We start from the raw sequence: 14,198 nt of genomic DNA, 5'->3' as shown, positions 1-14,198 counted from the left end.
GCTTTGGAGGACCTCACCGTACCCCACTGCTACAGGAAGAACAAATTGAAGCCGTTGTCGGATGGATGGCAGCTAACGCATTGGCTTCAATTACTTCCACATCCTCTCAGGGCCAGAGCACTGAAGAGCAACCATCTGTCTCTTCACCACCTGCCAAAATGCCCAGGCAGTCAGAGAGCCCTGGACAGGAGCCATCTCTACTTCTGTTCTCTAAAGCTCTGGGCTTGGAAACAGGGGGCCAGCCAAGCAGCATTCTAGAATGTGAAGAAGAGGGAGTATGCAGTGATGTGCAACTGCTTTGTCCCTCTGAATCTGAAGAGGCGAGTGGGCCAGTGCCTATGGTCAGCACACCTCAGTACGCATCAATTGCCACTTTCTGGTGCGTACTGTGCTGGCAAGACTACCCAGGAGAAGCAGGTGTTTGAAGACGGGAGTGTAGATGATGAGGTCCTTGACCCATCATGGCGTGAGGAACAGGAAGGTGGTGGGAGCAGCTCTGAGGAAGAGATTCCCCGAACGGCCAAAACAGGAGGGAGAGGGAGGGGGCAGACTTGGTTGCCTGTAGCCTCCACTTCGGCACCCATTAGGAGCATTCCTCTTTCAAAACCCAAAACGGGTGCTCCCAGGACTTGCAGTGCGTGGTCCTTTTTTGACACAGTTGCAGATGACATTTGCTTTGTCAAATGCAAGCTGTGTAATCAGAAAGTCAAATGAAGGAAAAGTGTCAGCAACCTGAACACCACAAATATGTGGAAACATGTGCGGACCAAGCACGTGGTGGAGTTACAAAGACACACTGAAGACGTAGGCCAACCTACAGCACCACCTACCACCTCTTCAGCTCGTGTTGTAGCCTCTTTCTCCAGCTCACACACAGCTGGTTTGGCTTCCTCACAGGATCACCATGGAAGAACCTCTGTCACTGTTGTCCAGAGACCCAGTGACATTCCACCCACAGCACCACGTTCCCTGTCATCCACACACTCCCAGGCCACTCTACAGCCATCGGTAGCACAGGCATGGGAGAAAAGGCGGCCATACTCGGCAAACCATCCCCGAGCACAGGCTCTGAATGCTGGCATTGCCAAACTACTGGCCCTTGAAATGCTCTCATTCAGGCTGGTGGGGACTGACACCTTCCATAACTTCATGGCATTGGCAGTCCCACAATACACTGTGCCCAGTCGCTTTTATTTCAGCAGGCAAGCCGTCCCTGCCCTGCAAAAGCATGTGGAGGGAAAAATTAAACATGTGCTACTAAACGCCATCAGTAGCAATGTCCACCTGACCACCGATGCGTGGACCAGTAACCATGGACAGGGACGATACCTTTCCCTCACTGCCCATTGGGTCAATGTTGTGGAGCCGGGTACAGATCTTGATAGTGGCGCTGTATGTGTTCTGCCAACTCAAAGGATTGCAGGAATCCAGTCTGTACACATTGACTCCTCTTCATACTCCAGTTCCTCAGAATCAGCGCTACAGGAGCCGTCACGGTCTAACTCCACATGGACCCGTGAACGCTTACCTGTTACGACCGATATGAGCACAGCCGTGGCTAAACGTCAACAGGCCGTATTGAAATTAATTTCTTTGGGGAATCGAAGCCACACAGCGCAGCAGCTCTGCAATGCCATCAAGCAGGAGAGCGACGTGTGGTTTGTGCAAGCGAATCTCCAGCCAGGCTTGGTAGTGTGTGACAATGGCTGAAATCTGGTGGCAGCTCTGGGCCTAGGCAACCTCACTCACATACCATGTCTGGCACACGTGCTCAATTTGGTCGTGCAGAGCTTTCTGAGGGACTATCCGGATCTTGATGCACTGCTGCACAAGGTACGCATAGAGTGCGCTCACTTGTGGCGTTCCAGCATGGCAAGATTGCGCATTGCAGCTCTGCAGCACCGATTCCGCCTTCCGGAACATCGCATCATATGTGACCTACCCACCAGGTGGAATTCAACGTTACATATGTTGGAGCGGTTGTGTGAACAGCAGGCAGCAGTAATGGAGTACCAGCTGCATCAGGCGCAAACAGGTCGCACTGCGCACCGGTCACACTTCACCACCACTGTGTGGGCCTCTATGAAGAACATCGGCCACGTTTTGCGTGCCTTCGATGATTTCACGCGGATGGCAAGTGCAGATGATGCACTAGTCAGCATGACTGTCCCCCTTATCTGCCTGCTTCAAAAAACACTGCAAGCACTAAGGGAGGAGGTTTTGGAAGAGGTGGAGGATGAGGAGTCACAAACGCCATCTGCTTCTGGACAGTCTGCGTAACGTGGTTCCTCACAAAGGCCTAGGCAGAGGACACTTTGTGAGGAGGATGAGGAGTCAATGGAGGAGGAAGACATCTCTCCATAGGAGGGAGGTACACAATGCTCTAGTAGTCAGTATGTACAGCGAGGGTGGGGTGATGCAGAGCAGGCAGAGATGATGCCTCAAGCAGGGAACAGCGTTTCTTGGCCAGTTGGGAGTCTGCAGCACATAGTTGATTTCATGCTGCAGTGCCTGAGAAATGACCGCCGCATCGCCCACATTCTCAACACGGCTGATTATTGGGTGTAGACCCTCCTAGATCCTCGCTACCTGGACAACTTACAAAGCCTCATAACAACGTTGAACCGGGAGCGTAAAATGCGGGAGTACCAAGACACACTGGTGTATTCCATCATGTTCTCCATTCCACCCGAGAGCAGTGCTGCTAGTGCTTTACAAAGCAGCTCTGTGCGTCGAGGCAGTGGAGGAAGCTCTGCACAAAGAAGGAGCAGAGCAGCGCCTCAGCACAAGGCAAGACCAGTATGGCCCAAATGTGGCAAAGTTTTGTGTGCCCGCCACAAATATCTACACCATCACAGACGGCCATCCAGTCAGCAGGAGGCAACGTTTCCGTCAGATGGTGACAGACTACTTGTCTTGCCCTCTCAATGTACTCCCAGACGGCTCTTCCCCATTCAAGTTTTGGATCTCTAAGCTGGATACCTGGCCAGAGCTTAGCCAGTATGCATTGGAGGTGCTGGCTTGCCCTGTGTATTATCGGAACGCGTCTTTAGTGCCGCAGTTGGTGCACTAACAGTCCGTCGCATGCGACTATCCTCCGATAACGTTGACCGGCTTACTTTTCTGAAAATGAACAAGGCCTGGATCTCACCTGAATTTGCCAGTCCGCTTCCAGATTAAATAATTGGTTGGCAACAGTATCCAGGTCTCCTGTTGTGTTCATGTTTCTACCACCTGAACTGTAATCCCTGGGCTCCAACACGACCAGTTGCTGCTCAGAAGTGCCATCTGCACAGAAAAAAACTCTAGCTCCTGTGTTAGTGGGGTTCAGTAACGCCAGCTGCTCCCCTGCTGTGTGTCCGGCAATATCTCCTGCTCCCTCCACATTCAAACTACATCAGATTTTAAACTTGCTCCAAGTAGGCCTCAGCCTACACCATGATTGATCCTGGGCTCCAATACCGCCAGTTGTTGCTCAGAAGTGCCGTCTGCACAGAAAAAAACACTAGCTCCTACGTTAGTGGGGTTCAGTAACGCCAGCTGCTTCCCTGCTGTGTGTCTGGCAATATCTCCTGCTCCCTCCACATTCAAACTACATCAGATTTTAAACTAGCTCCAAGTAGGCCTCAGCCTACTCCATGATTGACCCTGGGCTCCAACACCACCAGTTGTTGCTCAGATGTGCCGTCTGCACAGAGAAAAACACTAGCTCCTGTGTTAGTGGGGTTCAGTAACGCCAGCTGCTCCCCTGCTGTGTGTCCGGCAATATCTCCTGCTCCCTCCACATTCAAACTACATCAGATTTTAAATTTGCTCCAAGTAGGCCTCAGCCTACACCATGATTGATCCTGGGCTCCAACACCGCCAGTTGTTGCTCAGAAGTGCCGTCTGCACAGAGAAAAACACTAGCTCCTGTGTTAGTGGGGTTCAGTAACGTCAGCTGCTCCCCTGCTGTGTATCCGGCAATGTCTCCTGCTCTGTCCACATCCACACTACTACTGATTTTAAACTTGCTCCAATTAGGCCTCTGGCTCCACTCTGTGTCTAGTATTTACCCTGGGCTCTAACACCGCCAGTTGCTGCTCAGAAGTGCCATCTGCACAATCGACACTTGCTCCTGTGTTACTGGGGTTCAGTAACGTCAGCTGATCCCCTGCTGTGTGTCCGGCAATTTCTCCTGCTCTGTCCACATTCCCACTAGAATGTGGACAGAGCAGGAGAAATTGCTGGACGCACAACAGGGGATCAGCTGACATTACTGAACCCCAATAACACAGGAGCAAGTGTTGACTGTGCAGATGGCACTTCTGAGCAACAACTGGCGGTGTTGGAGCCCAGGGTAAATACTAGAAACAAAGTGGAGCCAGAGGCCTAATTGAAGCAAGTTTAAAATCAGTTGTAGTCTACAACACATATTAATCTTGATCCAATTAGGCCTCTGGCTCCACTTTGTTTGTACTATTGACCCTGGGCTCCAACACCGCCAGTTGCTGCTTAGATGTGCCCTCTGCACAGTCAACATATGCTCCAGTGTTATTGGGGTTCAGTAATGTTAGCTGATCCCCAGCTGTGTGTTCGGTAATTTCTCCTGCTCTGTCCACACTCACACAACTACAGATTTTAAACTTGCTCCAAATAGGCCTCTGCCTCCACTCTGTTTGTACTCTTGACCCTGGACTCCAACACCATCAGTTGCTGCTCAAAAGTGCCGTCTGCACAGTCAACATATGCTCCAGTGTTATTGGGATTCAGTAATGTCAGCTGATCCCCAGCTGTGTGTCCAGAAATTTCTCCTGCTCTGTCCACACTCACACAACTACAGATTTTAAACTTGCTCCAATTAGGCCTCTGTCTCCACTCTGTTTTCAATATTTACCCTGGGTTCCAGCACCGCCAACTGGTTCCCGGCAGTGTCTTTGGCGCGGGTACTCCCTCCTGCCCAGCCTGGTTCCAGCACGCCACTGTTTCCGGGTAGTGTCAACGTCACTTTGCCTCCAAAACTTTGTCCTGTCGTGTGGCGGTCGGGCTAGCCGACTCTATGGTGCCTGCAGTTTAGGTGCTTCCTATGTGGGCTGCGGGATCTGGCAATAAAGGCTGGTTCTGTAGTGCAAATAGGACAAGCACCCCCTGTAGGACTGTGGGTTTCGGTAACTGCGGCCGGCTTGCGGCCTTGCAACTTTGTTTTTCATGGGTACCTTCCACTACCCATCCGGATTCCAGTACCGTCAGCTGGTTCTCGGCAGTGCCTTTGGCTTAGGTGCCTCCTTCTCGGTATCCGAGTTCCAGCAATGTCTGATGGTCCTTGGTAGCGCTTTCTGGCACAGGTACCTCCTGCTTAGTAACCGGGTTCCAGTACCATCAGCTGGTCCTCGGTAGTGCCATTGGCTCTTGTTCCTTCTGCTGCCCCTCCGGGTTCCAGCACCGTCAGCTGTTTCAGGGAAGTGTCAACGTCACTTTGGCACCAATACATTGTCCTGTCGTATTGCGGTCGGGTTAGCCGACTCTATGGTGCCTGCAGTTTAGGTGCTTCGTATGTGGGCTGCGGGTTCTGGCAATAAAGGCTGGTTCCGTAGTGCCAATAGGACAAGCACCCCTGTAGGACTGTGGGTTTCGGTAACTGCGGCCGTTTCACGGCCTTGCAACTTTGTTTTTCATGGTTACCTTCCGCTACCCATCCAGGTTCCAGCACCGTCAGCTGTTTCTCGACAGTGCCTTTGGCTTAGGTGCCTCCTTCTCGGTATCCGAGTTCCAGCAACGTCTGCTGGTCCTTGGTAGTGCTTTCTAGCACAGGTACCTCCTGCTTAGTAACTGGGTTCCAGAACCATCAGCTGGCCCTCTGTAGTTCCATTGGCTCTTGTTCCTTCTGCTACCCATCCGGGTTCCAGTACCTTCAGCTGGTTCTCGGCAGTTCCTCAGCCTTCTTGTACCTTCTGCTACATTTCCAAGTTCAAACTTTTTGAAATGGCTTTTGGTAATCACTCTGGATCTCCCTGACGACAACCCTGAAGACCACGCCAAAGAAGACCAAAAAGATGACCCTGAAGAAGATGACCAAGAGGACAAAGAACATGAAGACAAACACCAAGATGCAGAACAACAAGAGACAGAAGACCAAGAAGCAGAAGAACAAAAAGCAGAAGAACATTAAGCATAAGACTAAAAATCAGAGCAAAATGTATTATCTAAATTATAAGCAGAAGAAGACTAAGCAGTGTATGGGGGTGAGTCCGTTCCTCCTCGTGGTGCCCCTGGAAAATGCCTGCTGCTGCAGGCCAAACTGAACGTGGACAAATCCTGTTGTAAATCTTTTGTGACAGGAAGAACGGCTGGTGTAATCTTCAAACTTTTATAGATAACAACTACAGGAATGCCTGTCACAAATAAGAATATGATGAAGAAGAAGAATAGGAAGAAGATGAAGAAGTAGAGTATGAAGAAGAATAATAGTTGAATAAGAAGAATATGAAGAATGTAAAAAAAAAGAATAACAGGAAGAAGGTGAAGAAGAAGATGAATAAGGTGAAGAAGAAGTTGATGAAAAAGATGCTGCTGCTGAGGATCATGAAGGAGAAAGTGAGGGAGAAGTAAAAAAGAAGGTGAAGAGCATGGAAGTAGTGAAACATACATATCTGGCAAAATATAATAATATTTTTGTAACTCCGAACGTCTTAAAAAAAAAAAATTATTCCTGATATTCCATTTGATTGGGCTAAACCTCTATGCCTTTAATGTCTCCTCCACCTCCCCCAATACATTCTACATTATTATTAGCTGTTTTTCTTAATGTAGAATTAACCTACAAGAAAAGAAAGGGTTTATTTTAATTTCGATATTTCTATCCCATTGACTTGCATTGGTTTCCTGTATCGGAATTGGCGATATCCGATACTTTTTTGGTATCGGTCCGATCCAATCCGATCCGATATTTCACGATATCGGAAGGTATCGCTCAACACTAAGCATGAGAAAAGAAGATTATGTGGCAATACTGAGGCAACATCTCAAAACATCAGCCAGGGCAGAAATTGGTCTTCCAAATAGACAATGATCTGAAGCATGCTGCCAAAATGGTAACAAAGTCAATGTTTTGCAGTGGTCATCACAAAGCCCTGATCTCAATCCTATTGAAAATTTATGAGCAAAGCTGAAAAGGCAGGTGCGAGCAAGGTGACCTACAAAATTGGATCAGTTACATCAGTTTTATCAGGAGGAATGGATCCAAATTCTCAGACAATTGTGAGATGCTAGTGGAAGGATATCAAACGTTTTACACAAGTCATCCAGTTTAAGGGCAATGAAATGTATGTAAACTTTTGACTTTGTATTAATAAAAATGCCTTAAAACATTCTCTCTCATTTTTCTGGTATTTGGCAAATATTAATAATTATGGTAATCCTAACTGACCTAAACAGGAAAGGTTTATTCTGATTCATGTAAGATGTTGAGAAAAACATGCATATGTGTCTTTTTATATTGTGTATGTAAACTTCTAGTTTCAACTGTAGGTATGGAAAGAATGCTGCAAAGTAAGAATGATTTAAAAAATAGAGGTGTTAATTGTTTATTTCAATTAATTAACAAAAGACAAAGAGATTAATGAACAAAAGATAAATTGTTATCAATGCAACATTTTGTGTGACTACCCTATATCTTTAAACCAGCATCAATGCATCATTTTTTCTAGGTACATTTGCATACAGATTTTGAAGGAACTTGGGAGGTTCCAAAGATTTTGGTGAAGTAACCACAGATCTTCAGTATGGGCCATATCACATCTTCCAGGACTCCTTGTTCCTCTGTATGGTGAAAATAGTTCTTAAGGACATTGGCTGTAAGATTAAGATTATTTTTCTGCAGCAGAATTAATTTAAATCCAATAAGATGCCTCCCTAATAGTATTGCATGATGGTTAATTATTTTCTTATATTGATCAACATAGAGAATGATAAGAAATGAGCAACGTAGAGGACCGAAGATGCAATGATCAGCCAAAGAAACTTAGTGCAGCAGATGAAAGTTGCATCTTCACGGTTAATTTCCTTTGAAATCAGATAACCAACAGTGCCATCAGTTCAGAGCTGGAAGAAACCAATGAGACCAAACTCAACTAATCTACTGTACAGAGAACTCTGGCCAGAAATGTTCTTCATGGCAACCAAATACAACCAAAAAACATTTTGTGGTGAGTGAACTATGCATGAAAATATTAGAACTGGGCTCCAGAAAATCACAGCAGGTGCTCTAGATTAATGAGTCAAAATTTATAATATTTAGCTGTAATAGAACGCAGTTTTCTCTCTCTGAAGGGCTGGACTGTGATACAATAATCTGAGTTTGCAGACAGTGATGAAGCATTGTGGAGGTTCCTTTAAAGTTTGAGCTGCATGTCAGAAAATGAATTAATGTTATGGTCAAGATGGTGTTTTTAATGTTGAGAAATACAGGCAGATACTTATCCATCATGCACTACTATCTCCAAATGTATTCTGCAGCAGGACACCAATCATAAAGATACAGTCAATGTTATTAAAAACAAGGAGTCCTGAAATTACTTGTTATGAAATTGTTAGCACAAGTCTACAGCCACAGAAGATCTGTGGTTAATGCTCTAAGATGTTTAGAGGAACTTCCCTGACGAGATCCTGCAAAAATTGGGTGCAAGAATACTCAAAAGAATTGGTGCTTTGAAGCTGCTTTGAATACCAAGTACTGATTTTATTTAGATTCCTATTTTGTTCATTCACTTTGCATTTTCTCAATTAATATAAAAAACTGCTATCAACACTTAAAATTTTAAAACTTGCCCAAAACATTTGCACAGTATTATTCAATGCCCATATAGAGACCAATAGATACTTTTTTTGCCTCAATTTAGGAACAAGAGATTTTGAATTTTAATTATCTGGACCTTTACTGGTATACATGGTAAATATACAGTACTTTTCAGATTCTGTGTTAAAGTATACTGACACAAATGCTGATCTAAGTACCCAAGTGTGATAATAATTTTTAATAGCTTCCTCACCAAATACTGTATATCAACTTTTCCAAAGGAAAAAAAGCATCAGTAGTTTTTTAACTTGAATGTAGCATAGTTGAGAGGAAATATAAAATATCTATATATGGTTCTGGAAGAAAAATAATCTTTGCATGAACAATTCCTTTAAACTCTGTTTTAAGTGTTTTACATAATAGTATTTATTTTTTTATTTTTGTTTTTGGCTTTCAAGAAAGTGCACTATAATTTTTTCTTAATACCTTGGTTATGTGGTTATATCAAAACAGATATTATTGATATTTTTATATATTAATTTTTTATAATACATATTAAAGTAATTAAGTAAATCTGAAACTCTAAGATGCCAGAGAAGTGTTGGATATTTGACCAGATAATTGTCCTAAATGCCTAATAAATGAGCAATTACTAAAAGAAATCGCTCCTTGCTCAAAGTATCAAGCAAACAGAAATTGAGAAATGTATTACCTTAAAGGAGGTGTAAAAGGATTGCCAGTCATCATCCCCGGCATCTGTAGAAGATATTGTTGATGAGCAAGTTGCAATAATTAAATTCAGTCTTCCTGTGCTGCCATTTGAATCAACACTTGGTTCAGTAAAACTCTCTTGCATTGTAGGATCTGGTTTTGCAGCAGCTAACCACAGCTTGTCTTTGGAATGAATCAGATGCAGAAAACTGAAAAGCACAAGCTTGAACACAGCCTCTCTGCTCCACTACTGGCTAGCTGAAGCACAGAGCTGGAGAACAGCTTCATTTGTACAGCAACAGAAGCCCCTCTTCAAGCTGTACTCATCAGTATTGACAGACAGTGCTCTGTAATGAAAAAAAAGATAGCCACATGCTCCACATGCTCCCACTGTGCAGATGACACTTGCAAGACACATAAAATGCAACTCAGCAGAGGACATGTTATATTTTTGTATGAATTCAAAGAGTCTAATATGATTTTATTCCTGGCAGGTATGTGTGCAGACAGGAAACTTGTTTTACTAATACAAAGATATGATGGTATGATATATGATATCATGATATCATCTTTAACCCCTTTACCCCCAAGGGTGGTTTGCACGTTAGTGACCGGGCCAATATTTAAAATTCTGACCACTGCTCTTTATGAGGTAATAACTCTGAAACGCTTCCATGGATCCCAGTGATTCTGACATTGTTTTCTCGTGACATATTGTACTTCAAGTTAGTGGTAAAATTTCATTGATTTAACTTACGTTTATTTGTGGAAAAAAACGGACATTTTGGGAAAATTTGGAAAATTTCGCAATTTTCCAAATTTGAATTTTTATGCCCTTAAATCACAGAGATACGGCACACAAAAAACTTAATAACTTAAAAGTTGACCAGCGATTTCTCATTTTTACAACACCATTTTTTTAGGGACCACATCACATTTGAAGTCACTTTGAAGGGTCTATATGATAGAAAATACCCAAAAGTGACAACATTCTAAAAAACGCACCTCTCAAGGTGCTCAAAACCACATTTAAGAAGTTTATAAACCCTTCAGGTACTTCACAGGAATTTTTTGAATGTTTAATAAAAAAAAGAACATTTCACTTTTTTCACAAAAAACTTACTTTAGGTCCAATTTTTTTTATTTTAACAAGGCGAACAGGAGAAATTGGACTGCAAAAGTAATTGGGCAATTTGCCCTGAGAACGCTGCTACCTGATATGTGGGGGGGAACCACTGTTTTGGCGCATGGCAGAGCTCGGAAGGGAAGGAGCGCTATTGGTCTTTTTCAATGCAGAATTGGCTGGAATTGAGATCTGACTCCATGTCGCATTTGGAGAGCCCCTGATGTGCCTAAAAAGTGGAAACCCCCCACAAGTGACCCCATTTTGGAAACTAGACCCCCCAAGGAACTTATGTAGATGTGTGGTGAGCACTTTGAACTCCCAAGTGATTCACAGAAGTTTATAACGTAGAGCCATAAAAATAAAAAATCATATTTTTTTTCCACAAAAATTATATTTTTGCCTCAATTTTTTTTATTTTCCCAAGGGTAACAGGAGAAATTGGGCCACAAAAGTTGTTGTGCAACCACTGTTTGGGTGCATGGCAGAGCTTGGAAGGGAAGGAGCACTGTTTGACTTTTCAATGCAGAATTGGCTGGAATTGAGATAAGAAGCCATGTCGCGTTTGGAGAACCCCTAATGTGCCTGAACAGTGGAAACCCCCCAATTCTAACTCCAACCCTAATTCCAACATACCCTAACCCTAATCTCAACCCTATCCTTAGCCCTAGCCCTAGCACTAACCCTAATGGGAAAATAGAAATAAACACTTTTTTTAATTTTATTATCTTTCCCTAACTAAGGGGGTGATAAAAGGGGGTTTGATTTACTATTTTTAGCGGGTTTTTATGTTTGGCTGCTGTCACACGCTAAAAGACTTTTTTTATTGCAAAAAATAGTTTTTGAATCACCACATTTTGAGAGCTATAATTTTTCCATATTTTGACCCACCAAGTCATGTGAGGTCCAATTTTTGGTGGGACGAGTTGACGTTTCTATTGGTACCATTTTCGGGCACGTGGCATTTTGTGTTCGCTTTTAATTCCGATTTTTGGGATGCAGAATGAACAAAAACCAGCATTTCATGAATTTCTTTGTGGGGGGTGCGCTTACACCGCTCCGCGTGTGGTAAAATTGATAAAGCGGTTTTATTCTTCAGGTCAGTACGATTACAGTGATACCTCATTTATGCTTTTTTATGTTTTGGCGCTTTTATACAATAAAACAATTTTTATAAAAAATAATTATTTTTGCATTGCTTTATTCTGCGAGCTATAAGTTTTTTATTTTTTTACTGATGATGCTGTATGGCAGCTCGTTTTTTGCAGGTCAAGATGTTGTTTTCAGCCACACCATGTTTATTTATATCCGTCTTTTTGATCGCATGTTATTGCACTTTTTTGATCGGCGGTATGATGATAAAGCATTGTTTTTTGGCTTGTTTTTTTTATGAGGTTCACTAAAGGGGTTAACTAGTTTGACAATTTTATAGGGCGGGTCGTTACGGATGCGGCAATATTAAATATGTGTAGCTTTATTTCTTTTTTTTTTTACAAAAAGAAGTATTATTAGGGAATTTTTATTTTGTTTATTTAGGAATTTAAAAAAAATTATTTTTACACTTTTTTTTTACTTTATTACTTTGTCCCGGGGGGATATTACTATATTGTGTCAGATCGCTGATGCGACACTTTGCAGAGCACTGTCAGATCAGTGATCTGACAGGCACTGCAGGCTGCTTCTCAGTGCCTGCTCTAGGCATACACTGAGAAAGCTGCCTCCCTGCAGGACCCAGAAGGCCACTGTGGCCATCTTGGATCCAGGGGCATGCATGGAGGAGGCCCTCGGAACAACGCGAGCACATCGTGTTGTTCAAAGGGACTAAGGGAAGCACGCAGGGAGCCCCCTCCCTGCGCAATTCTTCCCTATGCTCCCGGTACACTGCGATCATGTTTGATCGCAGTGTGCCAGGGGTTAATGTGCTGGGAGTGGTCTGTGATCGCTTCTGGCACATAGTGCCGGGTGTCAGCTGATCGCAATGATGTACTATACCATCCATGGGCATGCGGGCCCAGGGCACATGGACGGTATAGTATCTCAAATGTCAGAAAGGGGTTAACATTAAGTTTATCTTGAAGTTTTTGTTTTGTACTTTGCAACATTTTATGTGAGTATCACAGTATGTGTTAGGGATGGCAAGCATAGGGCAAGTAAACCAATTAGAAAAAATAACTAGAATCCCTTCACAGCAAGCAGCAGCATATCACTAGGATAGTTCATCACTTGCTGATAGTGATGAGCGAGTATACTCGTTGCTCGGGTTTTCCCGAGCATGCTCGTGTGTCCTCCTAGTATTTTGGCGTGCTCGGAGATTTAGTTTGTGTTGATGCAGCTGCATGATTTGCGACTGTTGGACAATCTGAATACATGTGAGGAATGCCTGTTTGTTAGGGAATCCCTACATGTATTCAGGCTGTCTAGCAGCCATAAATCATGCAGCTGCGTCGGCACAAAATAAATCTCCGAGCACTCCAAAATACTTGGAGGACCCCCGAGCATGCTCTGGAAAACCCAAGCAACGAGTATACTAGCTCATCACTACTTGCTGATTCTTAGGTGTATAAATAATAAATCCCCCACCAATTACTAAAATGAAGGGACTGATGCTATTTTAATATACCACTTTCAACACTGTATAAAGTTGCACCACATTGTAAATACTTATTGTTTTTTGCAATGATTACACATTATATTACACCTTATTCTTGGGTCGCCCTCACACCCAGGGCAGTGGGGTACTCGGTACCGGGCCTGATGGTCCTCAATGGGAGATGTCATGGTAGCTGGAACCCGGCCTGTGGTCCTGGGCGCCCATTGTAAATGTTCAGTGTCAACGTATAAGTCATGATGCCACCTGTGGTGTTTGGCAATGAAGATGTAAGCCGACGCTGCAGACAGATCCTCTGGGACAGATGGTGTGGTGCAGCAGTGATGTTATAGCCCTCCACAGGCAGGGCTGTAGTCCCAGGGCAGAGTAGGTGAAGTGACACGTAGATGGTGTAGTGTCAGGTGCAAGGGATGTAGCAGTGCTGGGTAGGTTGGCGCAGGAATAAGTGGAGGACACCAGGGCATGTAGTTCCAAAGCTTTACTCACAGTCTGTTGTACAAACAGGTGCCTGCCTCTGTGTGTGCTGTGTCCTCCGGGTCAAGGACTCAGTCAACCTCCAGGCCAGATGGAATACTCCTTTCCAACACTCCGCCAACATGTGCCTTTCTGAACGCCTCCTCTTATAGCGCCTTTAAATGAAGTACTCCTAGTACTGAGTTACACTGGAGTTCCTCCTGTCCGATGTTCTTATGAACTCTACTTGTACAGCAGACAGCTGTAGCCTGCTTCGGGGACTTCTTGCTACTAAGTCCCGGCTCACTATCCAGTTGCTGTTGTGCCCCCAAGTCTTGTGTTGGAATGAAGTGGTCACTACTTCTATTCCGCCGGTGTCTGCTGCAGGACCATTAGTATCCATACAAACTCGGGGACTGGGCCCCGGCCTTGTGCCTGGAACTTCTAGGAAGGGTTCTCTTCTAACCCACGTCCTCTGTTCCCTTTTACTCCTCACGTTCCATACTAGTCTTTCTTTCTATGGAGAATCA

The 14,198-nt window shown here is 44.2% G+C and overlaps 1 protein-coding gene across 2 annotated transcripts in view; it reads right to left on the bottom strand.

Moving 5' to 3' along the window:
- NPSR1 (neuropeptide S receptor 1) overlaps positions 1–9,736 on the bottom strand; it is an 814,072-nt gene extending 804,336 nt beyond the window's left edge. For both annotated transcript variants that reach the window (XM_073549960.1, XM_073549961.1), the window contains exon 1: positions 9,486–9,736. In XM_073549960.1, coding sequence (XP_073406061.1) covers positions 9,486–9,629 — 144 coding nt within the window. In that variant the 5' untranslated portion in view covers positions 9,630–9,736. The remainder of the gene's footprint in view (positions 1–9,485) is intronic.
- Positions 9,737–14,198: the final 4,462 nt, after the last annotated feature.

Source organism: Dendrobates tinctorius, unplaced genomic scaffold (assembly GCF_039654945.1).
Source record: "Dendrobates tinctorius isolate UK_male_01 unplaced genomic scaffold, ASM3965494v1 ptg000162l, whole genome shotgun sequence".
Classification (NCBI taxonomy): Eukaryota; Metazoa; Chordata; class Amphibia; order Anura; family Dendrobatidae; genus Dendrobates; species Dendrobates tinctorius.
The sequence above is the reverse complement of the archived record's forward strand: the minus strand, read 5'-3'. Positions and strand labels throughout refer to the sequence as shown.